Source organism: Theropithecus gelada, chromosome 2 (genome assembly GCF_003255815.1).
Source record: "Theropithecus gelada isolate Dixy chromosome 2, Tgel_1.0, whole genome shotgun sequence".
NCBI lineage: Eukaryota > Metazoa > Chordata > Mammalia > Primates > Cercopithecidae > Theropithecus > Theropithecus gelada.
This window is the reverse complement of record NC_037669.1, coordinates 173,986,262-174,010,805: the sequence shown is the minus strand read 5'-3', so window position 1 is coordinate 174,010,805 and position 24,544 is coordinate 173,986,262. Positions and strand designations below refer to the sequence as shown.

Genomic DNA, 24,544 nt, shown 5'->3' with positions numbered 1-24,544 from the left:
GGGCAGTTTGAGATTGTAATTTGGTAGCAGTGAATTTCAGATGGGAGATTGCTGCCTCTCTGCTAATTTAGAATAAATAGCTGATTGGAGGAGTAAATACTGTTTATTGAGAAGATTTTCATATAAAGCCAGAATGATAATATTTTCAGCTTTTTCTTTTTTTTTTTTTTTTTTTTGAGACGGAGTCTGGCGCTGTCGCCCAGGCTGGAGTGCAGTGGCGCGATCTCGGCTCACTGCAAGCTCCGCCTCCCGGGTTCACGCCATTCTCCTGCCTCAGCCTCCTGAGTAGCTGGGACTACAGGCGCCCACCACCGCGCCCGGCTAATTTTTTTTTGTATTTTTAGTAGAGACGGGGTTTCACTGTGGTCTCGATCTCCTGACCTTGTGATCCGCCCGCCTCGGCCTCCCAAAGTGCTGGGATTACAGGCGTGAGCCACCGCGCCCGGCCTTATTTTCAGCTTTTTCAATCGGCCTCACAGGAATGGCATATCAAGTGTAGAAGATGAGCATTGGTTGACAAATTTTTGTTGGGCCTGTTGGTTAGGAGTCATTTACTGTTTAATGCCTTCAGTCACTCAAATGTGAAAGCTTTTGCTTTAGTTTGTCATCTGAAACAAAGTAACGTGAACCACAGTTTATAAAATGCAGGCCTGGGACCTGTAATGGGAATTTTATTACTCACTTTGTTGATGGTGTATCTGTGATCCCAGCACTTTGGGAGGCCAAGGCGAGCGGATAACCTGAGGTTGGGAGTTCGAGACCAGCCTGACCAACATGGAGAAACCCCATCTCTACTAAAAGTACAAAATGAGCTGGGCATGGTGGTGCATGCCTGTAATCCAGTTACCCAGGAGGCGGAGGTTGTGGTGAACCAAGATCGTCCCATTGCACTCCAGCCTGGGCAACAAGAGTGAAATTCACTCCGTCTCAAAAACAAACAAAAAAAGCTTCAAATTTGCCCCCTTTCACCTTGTTCTCCAAGCAGAATAGCTGTGGGGCTGAAATCCCGACTAGCCTCTGCCTGCTTTAATGTAGTTATTGTTAAATAAAATTCAGGAAGGATATACCCCAAATATTCATTTTCTGAATCTGTTCCTTACTGCAGATTGAATCTTTTCCAAACTGCAGATTGTGACTTACTAATAATTTGTAAAAACAATTTAGTGGATTGTAAGTGTTAGAAAAGAAAGGAACAGAATAGAGAATAGTGAGCCACCACGCCCCACCCCTAGTATTTCATTGAATGCTTATATTGTACCAGAAATGTTTCTAAACTATATTCATTACATGCAACATCTTGTTTAATTTTTTTTTTAGCCTATCATTTGTATAAGTATTGTTGTTACCCCATTATACAGATGAGGAGACAGATCCAGTGAGACTAAGTAATCTACCCAGCCTAGTAAGTAAGTGAAGAGCCAGGATTTCAATTTAGGCAATCTTACTAGATCTAGAACCTACATTATTATGATTACTATTAATTTCTTCCTAGAGCCATGTTGTCTAGGCTGGAGTACAGTGGCTATTAACAGGTGGCTTCAAAGCACAGTGCAGCTCTAATTCCTGGGCTCAAGCAATCCTCCACCTCAGTCTCTTGACTAAGTGTGACAGGTCAGCTTAGATCATAGTCTTCAGCCAAAATAAATTGGTTGACAAATTGCATTGCATGTTTATGTACAGTTTTTCAGTATCTAGTCTTAATTTTATCCTAATATAATATAATTTGTGGAGATAATTTTTGGATTATGTCATTAATTAGAAGCTGTTGTCAAACAGGTATAGATTGTTTTAATCTCTTAATAAGAATTTATAAGGCTGGTCTCGGTGGCTCATGCCTGTAATCCCAACACTTCGGGAGGCCGAGGCGGGCTGATCACTTGAGGTCCGGAGTTCAAGACCAGCCCGGCCAACATGGCGAAACATCATCTCTACTAAAAATACAAAAGTTAGCTTAGCTGGGTGTGGTGGCATGCACCTGTAATCCCAGCTACTTGGGAGGCTGAGGCAGGAGAATCTGTTGAACCTGAGAGGATTTTATTTACATATAAAATGCCCATCTGAATACTACTCTACTATGTCCTAAATTTGGCTAATATAAAAATGAAATATTTAATAGTACTTTGCCTTGATAATTGTTTTTCTGAATGAAATTAAATGTACAGCTTTCTTAAAGCAACTACTAGAGAAGTTTTTTCAAACTCAGAATTTCTTTGCCTTTAGAGTCATTCTCTTAACCATAACCATAGCAAGAGAGAAAAATTCCATGGTTCTAATCATAACCACTAGATGGTGATCTTATATATTGGTGAAGCCTAAATTTTAGTGGTGTTAAAATACTGAAATGGTTGCCCAAATTAAGCAATGTGAACTCAGCAGTGCTATTTAGCAGTGTGAAAGGAGTGGACTGGCTGTACTCCTCACTGAAACATATGTTTTGAAGTGATACAGGTTTCCATTTGTTTTATGGGATTTCTCCTTCCTCTTTTCTTGTTGACATTTATGCTGCTTATTGCTGTGATTTCAGTTTTATTAGCTGTTACTGAATTGCTAGCAAAGTGTTTTAAAATAATGAAGTGAAAATTTTTGTGATTGATTTAATTATGTTTTACTTACAATTCCATAAATAAGGCATGTGAGTAAAATTATATGTAGTTTAATATAGGGGAAGGTATGTGGCCTAGTGGAATGAACATGGGCTCTTTGAAATCAGATACCCCTGATTTGAATAATGATCAGCTGTGTTACCATAAGGAGTTTTTGTGAGAATTAAAAATAATGTTTGTAAGTGGCCCAGTGAAAAGTGCATTGTCCCTGGAGGTGGGACATGATTTTAAATTATATCTTATCCAAGCTGAAGCAATGGGACCTTGAGAAAATTATTTAACTTTTCTGAGTCTCAAGTTTCTTTCACATATTTGGGAGAGTAATACTTGCTTCTAAAATTGTTTAGTGTAAGACTATTATAAAAGCTAGTAACAACCACAGTGTATGACTGTGGAATACTAAATAAAACGAACTTCCTTACCCATCCATTATTAATGGAGATTATTCTTCCCAAACTTTTATTTCTAAAGAGTTTAGGAAAATATAAAGAAAATAAAACAATTTTGTTTTTTTTCCTCGAGACGGAGTCTTGTTCTTTTGCCCAGGCTGGAATGCAATGGCGGGATCTTGGCTCACTGTAACTGCTGCCTCCCAGGTTCAAGCAATTCTCCTGTCTCTGCCTCCCTAGTAGCTGGGACTACAGGCGCACACCACCACACTGAGCTAATTTTGGTATTTTTTTTATGGAGATGGCTAATTTTGGTATTTTTGATAGAGACGGGCTTTGTCATATTGGCCAGGCTGGTCTCGAACTCCTGACCTCAGGTGATCCACCTACCTCAGCCTCCCAAAGTGCTAGAATTGAAGGCGTGAACCACTGCACCCATCCAAGAAAGTAAAAATTTTAAAGAATTTAAACATATCTTCTCATAATTAAAATTGTGCACCTTAATGTACCCCCCCTTTTCTGTCATATAAAGAGAAACATGGGCCCTCTGCTTTGTCAGCAGTATCATTTCATCTAATTACATTCCTGTATTACGTTCCTATACAGAAAAAGTAATTTCCCATCTGTAAAGGAACTTAAATGGATACCACATATGCTTTCTTAATCACTTTAATTCCTGTACAGTTTTCTACCTAATTTAAAATTTCTTGGTTTCCCCCCGCCCTTTGGCCAATTGAAATTCACAATTAGAAATTTAAGCTATGTAGTATTTCATTTTCTTGATTTTAAGATTTCAAAAAATCAGTTAATTTGATTATATAATTTAATGATTGTAAAGCAGTAAAAATGTTAGTATTTTATTTATTTATTTTTTTTACTGTGCCTACCAGTTTTTGGAAAATGGGAAAATGGTTAGGAAAATTTTGAACCACCTTCTGTAGGTAGCTGACCTTGTGAAATGTTTTTTCAAAAATGTTACTTGCTTTTTTATTGAAGTTGTATCTACTTAAAACAAGAATTGATTGTAGGTTTGTTTTTTATTATTACTATTTTTTTTTTGAGACAGAGTCTTGCTCTGTTTCCCGGGCTTGGAGTGCAGTGGCGCCATCTCGATTCACTGCAACCTCCGCCTCCTGGGTTCAAGCTATTCTCGTGGCTCAGCCTCCTGGGTGCCCGGGATTACAGGCACGCCTGGATAATTTTCGTGTTTTTGGTAGAGACCAGCGTTCCGCCATGTTGTCCTAGCTGGTCTCAAACCCCTCAGCTCAAGCAGTCCGCCCGCCTTGGCCTCCCAAAGTGCTGATATTGTAGAAAAAAACAGGTTTTTGTCACACGGCCTGGAAAGATTAGGCACACAGATACCTTGAAAGGTGAGGGGTTACGAATTTATTGGGCGAAAAAGAAAGAACAACACAGGAAAGTGAAATGGAGTCCTGGCTAACAGGCTGTTCATCTCACCAATTGGATTCTAGGTTGCTATCCCGGAATAGGAGGGGCCGGGCTCTTCCCCCACTTCAAATGGCGCGAACGTTTCGCGGTTCCAGCCCATCCCCCATCCTCCCAGTCCTCGTAGATTATTTTGGGAGCTCTTTTTACTTGACTGTCTTACTAGGATTTACCGACATCGCCGGACTGGCTGGCTTGCTTTTTTTTTTTGTTTTGTTTTTTTTGAGACGGAGTCCCGCTCTGTTGCACAGGCTGGAGTGCAGTGGTGCGATCTCGGCTCACTGCAACCTCTGCCTCCCAGGTTCAAGCAATTCTCCTGCCTCACCCACCCTCCTGAGTAGCTGGGATTATAGGCGCCCGCCACCACGCCTGGCTAATTTTTGTATTTTTAGTGGAGATAGGGGTTTGCCATGTTTGCCAGGCTGGTCTTGAACTCCTGACCTCTGCCTTGGCATCCCAAAGTGCTGGGATTACTGGTGTGAGCTACCGCCCCCCCGCCTTGATTGTAGTTTTGAAGAACGGACTAAAATGTCACTATTTCACCCGTAATGAATTATCAGTTATCTTTTATATTAAATGTTACATTGAATTAGATCTTTAGTATCTTAAGAAAAACATCTTCGTTGAAACAGACTAACATCTATATTTGTGTTCAAATAAACACTCACAAATGGGTTTTATTCTTACGAAAACATGAAAATGTGGTATTAAAAAACTACAGCATGTTTTCTTTTTTTTTTTTTTTTTTGAGACGGAGTCTTGCTCCAGGCTGGAGTGCAGTGGCACAATCTCCACTCACTAGCTTCCGCTTCCTGGGTTCTAGCGATTCTCGTGTCTCCGCCTTCCAAGTAGCTGGGATAACAGGCACGCCTGGTTAATTTTCGTGTTTTTGGTAGAGACCAGGGTTTCTCTATGTTGCCCAGGCTGGCTCTCAAACCCCTGAGCTCAAGCAATCAGCCCACCTTGGCCTCCCAAAGTGCTGGTGTTGTAGATAACGGCAGGGAAAGATTAGGCAGGCAGACATTTTGAAAGGTGAGGAGTTATGAACTTACTGGGTGAAAACAACAACACAGCAAAGTGAGATGGAGTCCTGCTAACAGGCTGTCCATCTCACCAATTGAATTCCAGGTTACTATCCCGGAACAGGAGGAGTCACGCTCTTCCCTGCTGCAAATGGGAACAGGAGGGGAGGGGTCAGGCTCTTCCCCCTTGCAAATGGCGCGAACTTTCGCGGCTCCACCCCATCCTCAGCCTCCCAGTGCGCAAGCAACTCGTAGATTTTCTTGGGAGCCATTTTTATTTGGCTGTGTCACTAGGATTACATATATTAGCCACCACATTGGGCTTGCTTGCTTGCTTTTTTTGTTTTTGTTTTTGTTGAGGTGGAGTTTCACTCTTGTTGCCCAGGCTGGAGTGCAGTGGTGCGATCTCGGCTCACTGCAACTGCCACCACGTCCGGCTAATTTTTTTTTTTTTTTTAAGAGACAGAGTCTGGCTCTGTCACCCAGGCTGGAGTGCAGCGGCGCCATCTTAGCTCACTGCAAGCTCCGCCTCCCGGGTTCAAGCCATTTTCCTGCCCAGCCTCCCGAGTAGCTGGGGTACAGGCGCCCGCCACCACGCCTGGCTTATTTTATTTTTTGTATTTTTAGTAGAGACGGGATTTCATGGTGTTAGCTAGGATGGTCTGGGTCTCCTGACCTCGTGATCTGCCCGCCTCGGCTTCCCAAAGTGCTGGGATTACAGGCGTGAGCCAGTGCGCCCGGCGCTAATTTTTCTGTTTTTGGTAGAGACGGGGTTTCGCCATGTTGGCCAGGCTGGTCTCTACTCCTAACCTCAGGTGATCCGCCCACCTCCGCCTCCGCCTCGCCTCCCAAAGTGCTGGGATTACAGGCATGAGCCACTGCGACCGGGCCCTGCTTTTTTCTTAATATTTTACCGACATCTATTGCATGGGACTTTGTAATTGTAACTCATTATTCATAGTATAGTTATAATATTCCATGGTAATCAGCCATTCCTCTGTCTTTTTGCTTTCAGATTCTTTGTTTTTGCCAGTTTGAACAGTAAACATTTTTTTAAACCCAGCTCGTAATGAGTTTATTAAATAGTTAAGCGTCTGCAGTGGTAACTTCAGCCTCAATTCCTAGTGCAGTAGTGATGGAAGTAATCTGTTTAACAGTCTTGGAAGGACTTTCCAAGTCTGTGAGTTGCTTGTAGATTCTCATGTGGAAGCAATCCCATGTTTTAGGACCTTCACCGTTTTTCTTGTAGTGAGTCTCAAAGTCTTAGGCATCTAAACTGGTCCTTTTAAGATTCTTTTCCTTTGCATCTCTGTTCCAGCCAGCACACATTTTCAGGGATTTTACGTTGCGACTGCTTAGCATAATTCTGACTTGTCGAATCGCCACCTCTGGTTCTTTCCAGTATTTTTAGAAGCATGGCTATGGTATTGCTTCCTGACCAACTTGTTCCTCAGTGACACCAAACGTCAATGACTCAAGAACATAATGTGAGTCAGGAGCAGGAGTGGGTTGACCAGAGCTCCCCAGTACCTGCGAACGTGTCTTAAAAAATCCCAAACGTTCTTGACTTTATATTTTGTTGGTTTTGTTTCTGTTGAGTAGATACCCAGAAGTAATATTGCTGCACCAAATATATGCTGAAAAATTTGTAAATGAATTCTTGCTAGCTTACTCTCCAAAGTTTTGGGTAATTTACATTCCTAAGTAGGAAGTACAAGGGTGTCTCTGTCTCCCTATCATTACTAGTTTTAAATGTGAATTTAAAAAATTTATGGAAATAAAAAATTAAATCTCATGTATGGTCCGTTAAAAAAATTTGTTTTTCTAATCTCATGGGTCTTAAATTCCATTTGTTAAACATCTAGTGAGAGTGTCCCTTTAGCTATTGGCCATTGGTATTTTTACATAAGGGAATTACTTGGTTCATACTTTTTTTTTTTTTTAAAGATAGAATCGCACTCTGTTTCCCAGGCTGGAGTGCAGTGGTACAATCTTGGGTCACTACAGTCTCTGCCTCCCAGGTTCAAGTGATCCTCCCACTGCAGCCTCTCGTGTAGCCAGGACTACAGGAGCATGCCACAACGCCCGGCTAATTTTTTTTTTTTTTTTTGATGGAGATGGTGTTTCACCATGTTGGCCAGGCTGGTCTCGAACTCCTGACCTCAAGTGATCTGCCTGCCTCGGCCTCCCAAAGTATTGGGATTACAGATGTGAGCCACTGTGCCCAGCCATGGTTCATATTCTTAGTCCATTTTTGTATACCTTTTTTCCTTATTTATTCATCTTTTATTGTTTTGTTTTGTTTTTTTGTTTTTGTTTTTGTTTTTTTGTAAACGAGGTCTTTCTGTGTTGCCTAGACTGGTCTCAAAATCCTGTCCTCAAGCGATCCTCCAGCGTTGGTCCACCAAAGTTGCAGGATTATCTCCATTCCTGGCCTGTTACTGCTTAAAGAAAAGCTTTTGGTTTTAATTTATCTTGTAATTGGCTGCCTTCAAATCTATTTTGTTGTTGTTGTTGGTTTTTGTTTTTGTTTTTGTTTGAGACAGAGTCTCGCTTTGTCACCCAGGCTGGAGTGCAGTGGCGCGGTCTCGGCTCACTGCAATCTCCGCCTCCTGGGTTCAAGCGGTATTCCCTGCCAGTCTCTCAAGTAGCTGGGGTTACAGGCATGAGCCACCATGCCTGGCCAAATGAATTTTTTTTTTTTTTTGTGCTAATTGGTTGAATATGTCATTCTAGGTACACAGTCACATCATCTGCAAATAAAGATAATTTTGTTTTTTTGTTCTATTTTCGTTACATTAGCTCCACATTCAAATTGATGGATTTTCCTATAAACAGTGGAATCCTGCAGCTCACGTAACAAGTGAAATCTTTAGTATTTTATACTTTAATATGTTTGCTCTTGGTATCTGGTTATAATTTTGTTACTTTTGGACAGGTTCACTTTATTTTCATTATACGTGAGTCATGTTGTAAAGGTCTACTGGGAGTCTTGAAGGAATAATAAAAGACACACATCTAGACACATCTTGATGAAATTATTGAGCCAGAAACGGAAAAACAAAGAAACAAAAACCTGGTGGATATTAGGCTTCTGGTCAGTAGCACTAGATTCTTGAAGGCTGTGGTGCAGTACCTGAGAGAAGGTATCTATACAAAATACGTATCGAGTAAAATGATTTTTGAACATGAAAAGATTTTGTTTATCACCCATATATTCATTGTGAAGCATATTTCTCAAGACCTTAAATGAAAATGAGAAAGGAATAATATGAGCTGAACGTCACTCAGACAAATTAGGGGAAAACACCCTTGATAATAAATTAATAGAGGGATCTACTTTATTTTAATGTTTGAAATAGTCTCTTGTGAGCAGTAGGGATTTTGTGACATTGATTCAGATGGTCCAATTTTCATTCTTGGTTCTGCACTAGACAATACGTATTTAAGTAATTCTAGTACTTCATATGCTTTTTAATATGAGTTTTCAGTTTTAGAATTAACCAGAGGACACAGCTTAGAAGGCTTTATTTTACATATTGAATAGAATGTAAATGTTATGATTCTTGATACAAAAAATATAGGCCAGGTGCAGTGGCTCACGCCTATAATCCCAGCACTTTGTGAGGCCTAGGCGGGTGGCTATCTCTTGAGGCCAGGAGTTTGGAACCAGCCTAGCCACCATGGAGAAGCCTGGTCTCTACTTAAAACAGAAAAATTAGCCGGGCGTGGTGGTGGACATCTATAATCCCAGCTGCTAGGGAGGCTGAGACATGAGAATCGATTGAACTTGGGAGGCGGAGGTTGGAGTGAGCCAAGATTGCGCCACTGCACCCAGCCTGGGTGACAGAGCAAGACCCTGTCTCAAAAAAAAAAATATATATATATACACACACACACACACACACACACATATACACACAAATATATATATATATATACACACATATATAAATAAAACACTGAGGTGTGGAAGAGAGATTGTAAATGAAAGGATATGGGTTGTGTTAGAGAAAATTCTTTCTTTTCTTATTGTGGAACAGGTACTGTCTAAAATTGATGAACCAAGATGTGAAATAAATTATTTAAAGTTATAATGGCAACTGTAGCAACTAAAAACAGTTCAAGACACAACAGAATGTGGTTATATTTCATAAGTGGAAGTGGAAATGGGAGGAATACTTGCTTATTTGGGGGCACTTTTGTAACCTTGGATTTTTCTACCATTTACAGATTAATTTGATAAATTAGTTAAAAATGTAGTTTAAGCCGGGCGCGGTGGCTCAAGCCTGTAATCCCAGCACTTTGGGAGGCCGAGACGGGCGGATCACGAGGTCAGGAGATCGAGACCATCCTGGCTAACACGGTGAAACCCCGTCTCTACTAAAAAATACAAAAAACTAGCCGGGCGAGGGGGCGGGCGCCTGTAGTCCCAGCTACTCGGGAGGCTGAGGCAGGAGAATGGTCTAAACCCGGGAGGCGGAGCTTGCAGTGAGCTGAGATCCGGCCACTGCACCCCAGCCTGGGCGACAGAGCAAGACTCTGTCTCAAAAAAAAAAAAAAAAAAAAAATGTAGTTTAAGTGAAAAAAACAAGTTATATATAAAACAGTAAATGTGTAATGAATGCTGTCTTTTTTGTAAGAATAAAAATATTAGAAGGCTGAAAATGGAATGAAGAGACTAAGGGATCAAATGAGATGTCTGTGTATGCCTCCTATTAAATAAAATTATACTGAAAATTAATCTTTAAAGAATTAGCCAAACAAAAGCCTACTGGTTAGTTTCGTTTATTTGTTGAGTTACTTTATATTTTTATTTTATCAAATAATGTATTAAACTAAAACTAATTTACCTATTTCACCTATAAACCTTGATTTTAAAAATTTTATTGGAATATTGGTTTAGTAGTGTCCATGATAGTGTTACTTACAGTGGGAAATGTTGGAGAAGTGTTTCTTCCGTATTTTGGTGTATAGTATTTTGTATTTGGGAAATTAAAAAGTCTGTACGCGCACCTAGTTTCTTCTTCTTTTCCCTCTGAGGTTGCTTAACCTTCCCTTCCTCCCACTTAAATCCCTATGCTTATGGTTTTTATAATCCAGTGGGGGAAGAGAGGAACGGGGCAGACGTGTGCTTGACCAGGTGGTTAATCTCTTAAGTACTGGTGGGGAGGGCCAAGATTTTCCACAGGAAGTATATTTCAAGAGGTCATTTTGGAATTTTTTTTTTTTTTAAGATGGAATCTCACTCTGTTGCCAGGTTGGAGTGCAGTGCAGTGGCATGATCTCAGCTCACTGCAGCCTCCACCTCCTGGGTTCCAGCAATTCTCTTTCCTCAGCCTCCAGAGTAGCTAGGATTACAGGCGGGCACCACCATGCCTGGCTAATTTTTGTATTTTTAGTATAATTTTTGTATTTTTAGTACAGGTGCGGGGTTTCACCACGTTAGCCAGGCTGGTCTTGAACTCCTGACCTCAGGTGATCTGCCTGCCTTGGCCTCCCAGAGTCCTAGGATTACAGGCATGAGCCACCTTGCCCAGCCAGAAATTGGTTTTTAACCTGATTGTTTTCAGATATTCTTTGGGGCTTAATGTATTGAGAATTTTAAAAAGTCATTGACATATGTCTTACTCTTGTATTTGATTCTTCAGATTTATATTTATTTGCCAAGTATATATCACATGTAACAAGGGTGAAGATTTCAAATATGTAATTAATTATATATGTTATGTAGCTGTTGATGTTACTGGGATTTGTATTCTTGGAGAAGTTTAGAAGCTTTAGTTGTATGTGAAGTGTATGACATGTCTATCACCTGTTACCTAGAGTCAGTCCCCCTATGTAAAGTTGTGAAAGAATAATTTCTTATTGTGTTACTTATTTTGTGCACGTCATCAGTGAATTCTCCAGGATGAGCTGGGTAGTAAGACTTTAGCTGTGGAATATAGATATTTTTATAGAAAATATTAAATATCATCTATTTTGCTACCTTATAGAATTGAGGGTACCAAGAAGCAAATCTATATATACAAAGAGCACTTTGATGAAGCAGTAAAAACTAATTATCTTATTAAATTTTTGCCTTTGTGTATTGCTTTAATATTCTGAATGACAAAATAAGCATTCGTAAAAACATTTCTGCTGTGTATCCAAATAGAATGATTGTTTGGAGAAAAATCACTGGTTAATTGCCTGAATTGTGAACTCATCTAGCTGTTGTTTTCATGGAACACCGTTTTTACCTGAAAGAAAAACTGACAGACTATGGTTAATCATACGTGGGCATTTGACAGGTATTTTGTCAAAAATGAATGAAGTGAAGTTGTAACTTCAAAAAAAAACAACTGATAGTATTTTTACCCATGATAATAATTCCAGCTTTCAGGCAAAAGTTAGAATTTTGGAAAACTTGCATCTGCTAACCTGACTTTGACAATTTCTGAATACTTAGACCTAAGAGATTGTTGGTGATATTATTAACAAGTGTGATTTTTTAAAAATTTCGATATTGTTTAATGAAATGTGACATATGGAAAAGCTCTAATACCCAGTGAACACATACGTTCCGAACATGTGAGAGATCCATTCAAAGTGCATAGTAGACAAATGAATTTTGATGTAACAATGTATAAAATGTTCATTTGGAATAGTTTCAGATTCTACATTGCAACTAACTTTTAAGAAACAATATACTTGTTGAGTTTGATGAAGTATCAAAGAGGAATGTCCATAACTACCTGAAGAGAATATTGAAATATGCCTCCCCTTTCCAGCAGAATATCTGTGTGAATCTGTGTTAACCAAGGGTGGATCACATCAGATTGACTGCAGAAGTAGATATGAGAATCCAGTTGTCTTCTATTAAGTTAGATAGTTGAAGAGATTTGTAAAAATGTAAAACAGAGGTATTCCTCTTAAGTTTTGTCTTGTTTTTGAAAAGTTATTTTCATTACAGTGTTATGTATATTAACATGTAATGGCTTTATTATGGTTTAAGTAATTCTGAATAACTACTTTGAAGTTTTCTGTTTTAATCCTGATGTGGTAACTTGTATAAACAAAGGCCCTTTGAGGTCTTAGGAATTTTTAAGAATGTAGAGAATCCCAAGTCCAGTAGTTAGAGGGGTGCTACTTATTTTTTTTTTTTCTAGCTATTGTCCATGTTAATACTTTGGTTTTTGGTTAAAATAATTATAAACCATACTCTCACACGTCCATCCACATATATTCTTAGAGTATACACTCTTGTATAACATTGCAGAAAGGTTTTAGTTGAAAACGGATTGCTGCATTCCTCTTGGTATTTTTACTTATAACTAAATGTATATATTACTTTCCAAATTTGTTATGCTGTGACCCTGTGTAAGTTGTAGTTATTAGCTTGGAAGATTAGGTAACTTAGAACACGGTGATTGGCTGTACCATAAAAGTAACTTAGAAGAGTTCATCTCTGCAAAGCACAGTGACCTAAATCAGATATGTGCTCACTGTCCCTGGAATCTTCAAGGGACTTACTGCATTACATCATCAAAAACAAGGCATTTCTATATTACTATGGAAAGATTTCGTCTGGAGAAGAAGTTACCTGTATGTACCTAATTATGATCTTGTCTTTTATTTACAAACAAATTTGAATCAGAGTTTAATAGTGAAGCTTGAAGAAATGTCAGGCTTATTAGCACTGGCTTAGAATAGTATCATCCTCTGTGTCCTTGGGTGTGGAAGTCATCTGTTGAAGAGTAATTCCTTGTGTAAAGTTAAAAATATTTGTAGCATCTTTATTCTTCTATAAAACTCACTCTTTGGTTAGTTAATATTACTTGAATGAGTCTTTAAAAATTATTTGGTTAAAATATTAGGAAAGAAATCACTTTATCTTAATGGTTAAGTGTGTTTTGAAGCTAAAGTGTTCGATAACTGTGAAATTACTCCATATGGTTAATCATAATTTATGGGAGGCATTACTTTACACTATAGTCATATGTCTTATATAATGGAAAAATTAATTTGTGATGGGGATCTCTGATGGCTGTTTTAATGAATTTTTGTAAACCTCAGGGTGTCAAAAGGATATTAGACTAGATTTACAATATATTTTAAAGGAATCTTTGAACATCTTTTTCCCCTAATACTTTGCCTTTGGCATGTTAAGTGTTGTTTTTGATTGACCAACAAAAATTTAAATTGTGGACTTTGCTTTTTTAGGCAAGATAAATAACTATGAGAGGAATTAGTAAAATATCTTATGAAGGCCTAAATCTGTTTCTCACAAAACTAGATTTAATTTTACTGGAGTTTGCATGTTGAATTGAATTTTGATTTTATAATGTGTTGATGCTGGGTTTTTAAATTTATGAACTAGGTTTTGTTTTTTGTTTTTTTTGAGACAAGGTCTCGTTCTGTTGCCCAGGCTAGAGTGCAGTGGCACTCTATGCGCTCACTGCAACCTCCACTGCCTGGGTTCAAGCCAAGTAACTGGAATTAAAGGCACGCTCTACTGTACTCAGCTAATTTTTGTGTTTTTAGTAGAGACAGGGTTTCGCCATGTTGGCGGGGCTGGTCTTGAACTCTTGACCTCAAGGGATCTGCCTGCTTCGGCCTCCCAAAAGCTGCCCTTCAGCCTGGGCGACAGAATGAGACTGTCTCCAAAAAAAAAAAAAAAAAATTTAGTTATGCAAGTTACACATGAAAACATTCTTATTGAAAACCGAAACGATAACAATAAATTAATATTCTAACTTGGCTTCCATTCAAACCCAGTTCCCTTTCCAGAAACGAGGAGTTAAGAATTTGGTGTGGATCCCATCAAGCCTTTTCTGCTGCTTTTTACTTAATACAAATAAATACATATGAAAACTTTTGTATGGAAATAAAATTTTGGTTTAGTCTTGTAAATATTTTTAACATAAACTTGATCTTATTCACTACAATGTGCTTTTGCACTCAACAAATATCTTTGAGACCTTTTCTTACCAGGACATATAGATCTACTTCCATTTCTTTTTGAGTCTGGTTTCTCAAACTGTTTCCTAGCACTCCTTGGTTTGAGATTGTCTCCTTACTATTGGCACACATTTTTGCTTCATTTTTTTAAATATTGGAAACAATGCCTCAGTGAAAATGAAAGTTCAGAGAAGTTGAACTTTCTCTTGCCCAAGATTTCACAGACAGTATGTAGTGGGAGCAGCCTGTGTAGACCATGAGATGATGTGCCCTTTTTTTTTTTTTTTCACATGTCATGTTTGGTACATGTGGGAGCATTTATCTATGATAGATATTTAGAGGTCAAAGGTTATGTGTATTTTAAATAAGTATAGTAAATAATATATTTATAAGTGTTGTGAGATTATATAACTTAAGCTGTTTTTGAGTCTTTTTTGCTGTTATTTGAAGGTGAGAGTTAATTGTTTTGCTTCATATCCTGGCAATTGTGCAACCTAAATGAAAGTTTGGAATGGGAGCAGTTAATCCCTTTTAGAATAGGCAGTATGCTACCTCTCAGGATGCAACTTCTGTGCCTTTTTACTTAGGAGAGCTTATCTTTTGTACCTGTGCATGTTCAGAGACTAAATGACATGAAGTCATTGGAACATGTAGCTAAAGATTTTAGAATATGACTTGGTTGATGGATGGAAATTATTATTCATTCTTGCACTTTTGGGGTTTGGTTTGGTTTCCTACTTTGGCTTTTCCTTGTTGCTGAGGAAGTGAATGCTATAAAGTGACTTGATTAATTTGTCTGTCTCGTTTTTCATTAAAAAAATTTTTTTTTTCTTTCTTGAGATGGAGTCTTTGTCTCCCAGGCTGGGGTGCAGTGACATGGTCTTGGCTGACTGCAACTTCTGCCTCCTGGGTTCAAGTGATTCTCCTGCCTCAGCCTCCTGAGTAGCTGGGGTTACAGGTGCCTGCCACCACGCCTGGCTAATTTTTTCGTTTTTAGTAGAGATGGGGTTTTGCCACATTGGCCAGGCTGGTGTCGAACTCCTGACCTCAGGTGATGCACCAACCTCGGCCTCCCAAAATATTGGGATTACAGATGTGAACCACCGTCCCTAGCCTTAAGTTTCTTTTTAATTAAAAATTGTATTAAATAAATGGAGATGGGGTTCTGGCTATGTTGTTCAGGCTGGTCTCAAACTCCTGGACTCAAGTGATACTCCTACTTCAGCCTCCCAAAGTATTGGGATTTCAGGTGTGAACCACCACACTCAGCCCATCTTCTTAGTCCATTGTATGAAATTGTCTCATGGTCTACATGGCCTGCTCCCACTCCTTTAAATATGGAACTATAGCAAGTCATTTAACATCTGTTACCTATATTAAATTGAAGAATCATTCAGAGTCGTATACATGTATGTCCTGATATCCAAATTATTTGATATGCAGTTTGGATATCTAGCCTTTAGAAAGTAAATTTGGATATCAAAAGATCTGCATTTTCTTAATATACTGTGTCCTGTTCTGAGTTTTGGGTAAGTCAGTAGTGGTAGTTTGGATAGCAAGGAATTTATTTGAAAATTTAATCAAATAGTTCAGTTCCTGAGTTTACTTACTGAGAATTTGGACACTGAGGGTTTCCATAGCAGCAACAGTTGTATCTCAGTTTACTTTGTATGCATTGTGAAAAAGTGTGGAAGTGCCTAGCCAGCTCTGGTAGAGGTCAGCAAGGGTTTCACTGCATAGCTCCAGTAGCCCCATGCTGGGCATGGGTCCAGAGCAAGCTGTAGCTGGTCTGGCTAGAAACTAGGACTAGATTTTGAAAACTTTTTTTTTTTTTTTTAAGGCAGAGTTTCGCTCTTGTTGCCCAGGCTGGAGTGCAGTGGCACGATCTTGGCTTACCAAAACCTCCGCCTCCCGGGTTTAAGCGATTCTCCTGCCTCAGCCTCCTGAGTAGCTGGGATTACAGGCCCACACCACCACACCCGGCTCATTTTGTATTTTTAGTGGAGACGGGGTTTCTCCATGTTGGTCAGGCTGGTCTCGAACTCCAACCTCAGGTGATCCACCCACCTTGGCCTCCCAAAGTGATGCAATTACAGGTGTGAGCAACCTCGCTCGGCTTCAAAGACTTTTTGAGGGAAGGGTATTTGTTCTTCTCTCTCTAGCAGTGGCATAGAGTCTTGTGCATAATAAGTTAATAATAAGTAGTTAATGATGATTAGAATATCCTTTTGAAAATTATTGCAAGTTGAGAAGGGAAGTTAAAGCTAAAATTTTATCCTTTTAAAAATAGCCTCTACATTTTATAATAAATATGTTTAGTCTTTTTGTTGAACTGAAAAGAGAACAAAATTATGAAGGTGGGATTTCCACAACTGAAGCTAGAATTTCCCTAGAGGTTAAATTTTGGCATGCATTTTACTTTAGGGGAAAAGAAAAAGTTCTTTTAACTTTTGTTAGCCCTTGATTAATCAGTTAAAGTGGTACTACATGTTGAGTCTGCTCATTTTTGACAATTTTATGTTTGACCATAATTCAATCCGGTATAACTGTTTCCTGTTATTTAGGAGACTTAAGAGCAAAGATCAAGAAAGAAAGCGTTCCATGTTGACATCTAAGGATTCCCCTCACATCACATTTTCTTTAATCTCTGACCCTGGAAGGTCTGTCTTTTGAGGATGAAATGAATATATTACCAGTTATTTAGTATTTGCATGGAAATCCACTTAAAAATCTTTACCATTTCACTTCTTACTATGGGACTTTTGAATGATCTTCTGTGGATTTAAAAAGCCTATAAACGTTAATTTTAAAAGAATTACAGCAGTTAGCTGTAATAAGAGTTCAGTTATTTGAGAGAAAGCAGTCTGTTTTATATTTTGTTGCCATTTCAAAGGATGCATATAATAGGTCCTCAATTGATTGTTATCTCATAAGTCAATGAGAATGATTTGTTTTTAGGGTCCTGATGAAGAAGCTGTTGTGGATCTTGGCAAAACTAGCTCAACTGTGAACACCAAGTTTGAAAAAGAAGAACTAGAAAGTAAGTTAATTTAAAATAGCTTACTTTGCTTAGCAGGATAAATTACTAATTAATGTTTGTAAGTATCCTTTTAAGTTTTACCTCGTATTTGTTGAGTTTTTTTGTTATTGTTGTAAGGTAAAGCATACATTTAGAAGAGTGCCACTTGAAAGTATCGGCAAAAGATAGAGTTCAGAATGCTTTTCAAAATTTAGTGATGGTTACCATTAATTACCTTAACTTGGAAGACTGAAAGGACACAGTCACAAAATTAGTTAACTCTTTTATTTTTTTCATTTCTAGCAGGCTAAATAATTTGTGTTATGAGTACGCTAGAGTGCCAGACTAATAAACGACAGTTATCATTTGTTGTTATCTCAGCATTCGTTTTATAGGTGTTACATTAGCCTTTTAAAATGTTGCAATAACCTCTGCATAGAGTTGTAGAGCAACTGAGTTACTTGCCCATCTTTCTTCCTTAGACAGGAAGAAGTCCTGGCAAATGGTTTCTTTTCTTTTGAAAATAATTTTAGATTTACAGAATAGCTGCAAAGAAAGCACATAGTTCCTCCGTACACTTCACCCAGTTTCTCCTAATGTTAACATTTTGCGCAGCCATCATACATTTGTGTAAATGAAGAAATTAACACTGGTTAATTACTAATTAGAATCTGACTAATTACTAGGTTACTGTTAAACCACAGATTTTATTTAGGCCTCACTAGTTTTTCCACTAATGGCCTTTTTCTGTTTTAGGATTCAATTGATCCAGTTTAGGATCTGTAACAGTACGTTTAGTTACAAGTCTCCTCAGTCTCCTAATCTATACCAGTTTCTCATTCTTTTTTTGTTTTTCATGACCTTGACACTTTTGAAGAGTAGTGGTTAGATATTTTGTACAGTGTTTCTCAGTTTGGGTTTAGTATGATGTTATGGCATGAATAGGTGGAGGTTATGGATATTTGGGAAGCATACTACAGAAGTAATGTTCCCTTTTCAGTGCACCATACCTGTGTATGATATCAACATGACTTACTATTGATGATGTTAACCATGAACACATGGTTGAGGTGGTGGTCATGGCAAATATTTTGATAGACATTTTTGGGGGATGTTTTTAGGAACTATATCCTTAAGTTAAACTCTTTTGTGAGAGCTACTACTATATTGAGTTATTAATTGTTTATTTAAAAAAAGAGAAAGAAAGTTTCATTTATATTGTAAGATTTTTTTTTTTTTAACTCTAAAAATTGGCTGTAAGAGTCTAGGCTTGTTAGGGTTTCCAAAAAGAACCTCAGTTATCTAGAAGCTTATTCTTAGATCCTGTGAATTATAGGAGCTAGGGAGGTTAAAATTTTTAGCAGTAATTTTACTAATTCAAATGTACAGTAATATATTTAATGTTTAATGTCAACCCTCACCTATATGTAACCTGGATGTTCCTTCGCTTCCTTTGGTTATTACAGGCACTAAGCTCTGCATACTTTGTGCAGATCTGTAAGTTTGGTATCAAGTTTGAGGGATAGATTAAGTTTATCTAAGAGAGTTTGAGTAAATACGGTCTTGATAGAATAAAGTAAGGGCAGAAGAAAAAGGAAAGAAAAAGGAAAAAATTACAACAGGACACTAGAGGCAATTGTAAAAGAAGAAAACACAATAAACCTTAATCTACCAATCTTTGGATTCTAGTGTGTTTTTATTTTATCTAGTCTTTCTAAACTGCACACATAGCATTTATTTTTATCTTGGTGCATTGGGGCTTCTGTGCCAACACCCATTAGTACTAATTGGAAGAACAACTTTGTAATTCCCAGTTCAGTGATGGGAATTTGACTCTTTAATTTCCACTTTTTTTTATGTTCTGAAGGAAATAGTTTCATTAAAATAAAATTGAGGTTTGTTATATTTATTTCTTATTACTTTTTTTTTTTTTGAGATTCACATAATATAAAATTGACTGTTTTAAAGTATACAATTTTTTTAATGTGTTCACTATATTATGCAACCAATGCCACTGTCTAATTCTCAAAACATATCTATAATTCCAAAAAGAAACCCTGTATAATTAGCTTTTACATTTGGAATTTTTGTTTTATGGTAGTTGAGATTTAATTCCATAGACATTTATTGAGTACTTACCATGTGCTAGGCTGAGTACTGGAAGATGTTTAAACAAATCATTTTAGTTCAATATGTTTTGTTACACTGTCCCTCTTTTAATTTAAAAGGTGATTATTTACTTTATGAGATTAATATATTGGCAGCTGAAATAAGATGTCAGAGTATCACATTTTTCAGCCTTACCTGGGTACATGAGTGTCGGGCAACTCAAATTTTATACTGCTCTGTGCCTGTCTGAAAAATGGCATGAAATCTCTGTAAGTATTGATTTTGTGGTTACAAGTAAATGTTAGTGAGTCAGCAACTTCGCAAATATGGAATCCCATGAATAATGAGGATCAACTGTACATTCAAATCACATATAAAGATGGCAGTCCTAAGTTTCTTGAAGTACTTATTTTCTGACCATCTTATGGAATTTTTTAGGAAAAGAATGTCATTAATCATTTGTATTTCAGCCTATTAACATTTTAAATTGTGTACGTAGTTGCAGATTAGTTGACCTTGTACTTCACATCCCTCTTCACTGAACACTCATTTGATATTTGACATAGTGCTCCTAGCTCTGTGGTTTTCCTGATTCAGTTTCATCTAGTGGGCAAAAGCAGAGACTGCCTTTCATAACTATTTTGTTGTTATACTGCAAAGTTAGGATAATGCAATATCAGTGGTAGCTTTTTCTAGTTTAAAAGCGTACAATAACTTTACTTACTGCTTTTTTATCTAAACTGACAGTTTCTACCCTTTATTTGGATTATTTACATTTAATGTAGCTCTCAGTAATTTGGACTTTATTTTTGTTTTGGTCTTTATTTTTTTTTTTTAAACTAAAAAGTTAGTAAATAAATATTTGTAACTATTTATATGTTATATTTATTGTAAAGTATTTAATTGTTATTAAAATGTATCTCTTAAGGACCTCTACTAACTATGGTTGGCCATAAATGTAGATGGAATAAATATATGTCTACAGGCCGGGTGCGGTGGCTCAAGCCTGTAATCCCAGCACTTTGGGAGGCCGAGACGGGCAGATCACGAGGTCAGGAGATTGAGACCATCCTGGCTAACCCGGTGAAACCCCGTCTCTACTAAAAAAATACAAAAAACTAGCCAGGCGAGGTGGCGGGCGCCTGTAGTCCCAGCCACTCGGGAGGCTGAGGCAGGAGAATGGCATGAACCCGGGAGACAGAGCTTGCAGTGAGCCGAGATCCGGCCACTGCACTCCAGCCTGGGCGACAGAGCGAGACTCTGTCTCAAAAAAAAAAAAAAAAAAAGTCTACATAGTATGATTTCAGGTGGGCTAAGCTCTTCCTTCTTAAGATATCTTTTTAAGCCGGGCATGGTGGCTCACGCCTGTAATCCTAGCACTTTGGGAGGCTGAGGTGGGTGGATCATGAGATCAGGAGTTCAAGACCAGCCTGACCAACATGGTGAAACCCTGTCTCTACTAAAAATACAAAAACAAACAAACAAACAAAAAGATATCTTTTTAGATGTGCAAATACTTACATAAGTGATTTGTAGATTTAGTGTAGTCATCTGTCAGTGATATGAGCCCTGGGCATAATATTCTGTGTAGTGCTTTGTAAAATAAGAGAAATAACTGGAGAAGTCATTGTTAATTACGTGAACTTATATTCTTTATCAGAGTAGATTTTGGAGTACTTTTGTATATATCACTTTTTTCTCTTTTGGAAAGCTAGTAATATGTTTCTGAACCTTTTAATAGGTCATAGAGCTGTATATATTGGTGTTCACGTCCCATTTAGTAAAGAGAGTCGTCGGCGTCATAGGCATCGTGGACACAAACATCACCACCGGAGAAGAAAAGATAAAGAATCAGATAAAGAAGATGGACGGGAATCTCCTTCTTACGGTAAGAGAAAACAGTTCTTCTTTAACAGTTTAAAGCTCCTATTTTCCTGGAAAGTATTTTCTTTTAATTGAATATTTTCTTTTAAAAATTGTGTGTCTGCAGTAATGTAGTCACATTGTATACATTGGGGAATACCAATTGAAGTAAGAATTTTTTTTATGTAAGAAAAATCTTTATAGGTCAAGATCTCTTTGGTATAAGTGAAAAAATAAAGGACTTTATTTTCTTCATTGTATCCCATCCTTGGAATTGTAAAAGTTATGCCTAGTCACTTAGGCTCAAATTTAGTAGAGTTTCATTTTCTTTCCTCTACTATATATTTAATTACTTACATATGCAATGAATAGACATTGGGAATGCTGAGGCTGTCATGGAAGTGATTAAAGTTTTTTTCCTCCTTCTTTTTTTTTTTGAGTCTAGCTCTGTTACCCAGGCTGGGTTGGAGTGCAGTGGTAATGATCTCGGCTCACTGCAACGTCTACCTCCAGGGTTCAAGCGATTCTTGTGCCTCAGCCTCCCAAGTAGCTGGGATTACAGGCACACACTACCATGCCTGGCTAATTTTTATATTTTTAGTAGAGACGGGGTTTCACCATGTTGGCCAGACTGGCCTTGAACTCCTGACCTCAAGTGATCCACCTGCCTCAGCTTCCCAAAGTGCTGGGATTACAGGTGTGAGCCACCATGCCTGGCTGTTTTTTTCTTTCTTACACCACAGTTTTGGCCAGAAGATTTTATCCACTAGGCTGGATTACTTGGTTTTCTGTGCAAAAAAGAGTACTCTTATTTGATAATATTAGTTATATAAAAGGACAGGATTTTTTTGTTTGTTACTTGAAAGCAGAGAAGTTAGTGGTACCAATAGAAATCAGAAAGAAAAACAGGGACAAGACTGTTACCTGATGATAAGCATAGAGAGCCATGTTTTAAGTGGCCCTGAGAGTGGGAGAGAGCCAAAAAAAAAAAAAAAGGCTGTAAAACCTGAGGAGGATTCTTAGACATTATACTTAGTTGGCATACAGGGCATTATTAGTATAAGGCCATCTGTACATCCTGGGTCCTAGTGAGTGCTTTCTAGTGAAGAAAGCTATGTGAGCCACATCCTATAGGCACTCGTGTGCTACGCTAAAAGAAAGTTTTTGTGAAAAGGCAAAGAAAAAAATATTATTATGTATGATATAGTTACTGCATGAACATAGGAAAGAAAATACTGATGGCATAGTAAAACCTAAAGTGCAAATTATGTGTCTAAACATTCTATTAAGCCCTAGACAAATGGTCTTATATTTAACCATCTCAGTAGTTTTAATATATAACCATCTTAGCATTTTTAAAATACAGATGTTAAATTCATTTTATAGATCAGGAAACTTCAGCCCAGCAAGACTGACAGGAATCTATTAAACTCTACTAGGCCGGGCGCAGTGGCTCACGCTTGTAATCCCAGTATTTTGGGAGGCTGAGGCGGGTGGATCATGAGGTCAGGAGTTCAAGACCTGCCTGGCCAACATGGTGAAACCTCGTCTCTACTAAAAATACAAAAAAAAAAAAAAAAAGTTAGCTGGGCATGGTGGTGGGCACCTGTAATCCCAGATATTCGGGAGGCTGAGGCAGAGAATTGCTTGAACCCGGGAGGCAGAGGTTGTAGTGAGCAGAGATCGTGCCACTGCACTCTAGCCTGGGTGACAGAACCAGACTCCGTTTCAAAAAAAACCAAGAAACTCTACTAAGAGATACTGATGACCTAGTAAATCTAGTAAATATAATACTAAGTGGTCATGTAGCTAGCAAAGGAAAAACAAACACTGAATTTAGAAAGGGTCACTAGTGAACTTTTTTTGGTGATACTAAGCAATTTAGAAGTAAAAAATACTTAAACAGTAAAAAACTGTGCTATACATTGCAGCCATTCAGTTTAGGATATCCTGGGTTCTTCTGTGGGTGAATGGATCAGTATGCTTCTCTTATTCATACTGAGTTAAAAAGGCACACAGTATTTTTCTGGGCAGAAATGTTGTTACTTAACTCTTAGATATGTTCACCTAAGTATGTGGTTTGATGTTTTAAACTAGGATATGGGATTAAAAGTGTAAGTATAGGGGCTTCAAAAATAGATTATAACGAAGAAAATATTTGACTTTTCAAAGGAATAACTATTCCTAGAAAAGATTTATGTCCCTGGAAGTTTTTAAGTACCAATTTGTATTTGAGAAAGTGCTAAAAATGAAGTCTTTTCATTTCGGCTCTCTAAAGGGATTACACAGGACCTTGCTTCTAAACAGGATGGATTAACAGGGATTAAATTTTCTCCCCATTTTATTTTAATAATTATTCCTATTTGGGGGCTGTTTTCCATTGCATTTTCCTTTAGCTTTATTGAGATATAATTAACAAATAAAATTTGTATACATTTAAAGTGTACAGTATGATTTATATATATATGCACACATATACATTGTTAAATGATTATCACAATCAAGTTAATTAACACATCCTTAACCTCATATAGTTGCCTTTTACTGTGTATAGTGAGAACACACACAACTAAAGTCTACTCTCTTAGCAGATTTCAAGGGTACAATACATTTTTTTCTTTTCTTTTTTTTTTTTTTTTTTTGAGACTGAGCCTTTCTCTTTCGCCCAGGCTGGAGTGCGGTGGTGCGATCTTAGCTCACTGCAACCTCCGCCTCCCAGGTTCAGGCGATTCTCCTGCCTCAGCCTCCCAAGTAGCTGGGATTACAGGTGCCCTCCACCACGCACGGCTAATTTTTTTTTTTTTTTTGTATTTTTAGTAGAGACAGGATTTCACCATGTTGGTCAGGCTGGTCTCGAACTCCTGACCTCAAGTGATCCGCCTGCCTCAGCCTCCCAAAGTGCTGGGATTACAGGCGTGAGCCACTGTGCTCCGCCATTACAATATTATTAACTATAGTCATCATGTTGTACATTATTAGATCCCCAGAATTCATTTTTCTAATAACTGAAAGTTTATAACTGCCATCCCATTTAAAGTAGTTGGAAAACCAGATAAAATGTATGAAACAGTAGTTTTAAGACATTGTACAAAAAGCAGCACAGGATTTTGATTTCTGAGAGGGGAGAAGCAAGTGAGATAATACCTATGA

General features: G+C 37.9%; 1 protein-coding gene across 9 annotated transcripts in view; it reads left to right on the top strand.

Annotated features, from left to right (window-relative positions):
• SLC4A7 (solute carrier family 4 member 7) overlaps positions 1-24,544 on the top strand; it is a 107,447-nt gene that overhangs the window by 12,131 nt on the left and 70,772 nt on the right. For 7 of the 9 annotated variants that reach the window (XM_025375769.1, XM_025375773.1, XM_025375776.1 and 4 more), the window contains exons 2-3: positions 17,362-17,443; positions 21,273-21,419. In XM_025375769.1, coding sequence (XP_025231554.1) covers positions 17,362-17,443; positions 21,273-21,419 — 229 coding nt within the window. Of the gene's footprint in view, positions 1-12,949; positions 13,048-17,361; positions 17,444-21,272; positions 21,420-24,544 lie in introns of those variants that run through there. The other 2 variants (XM_025375777.1, XM_025375771.1) reach the window with 1 other exon arrangement.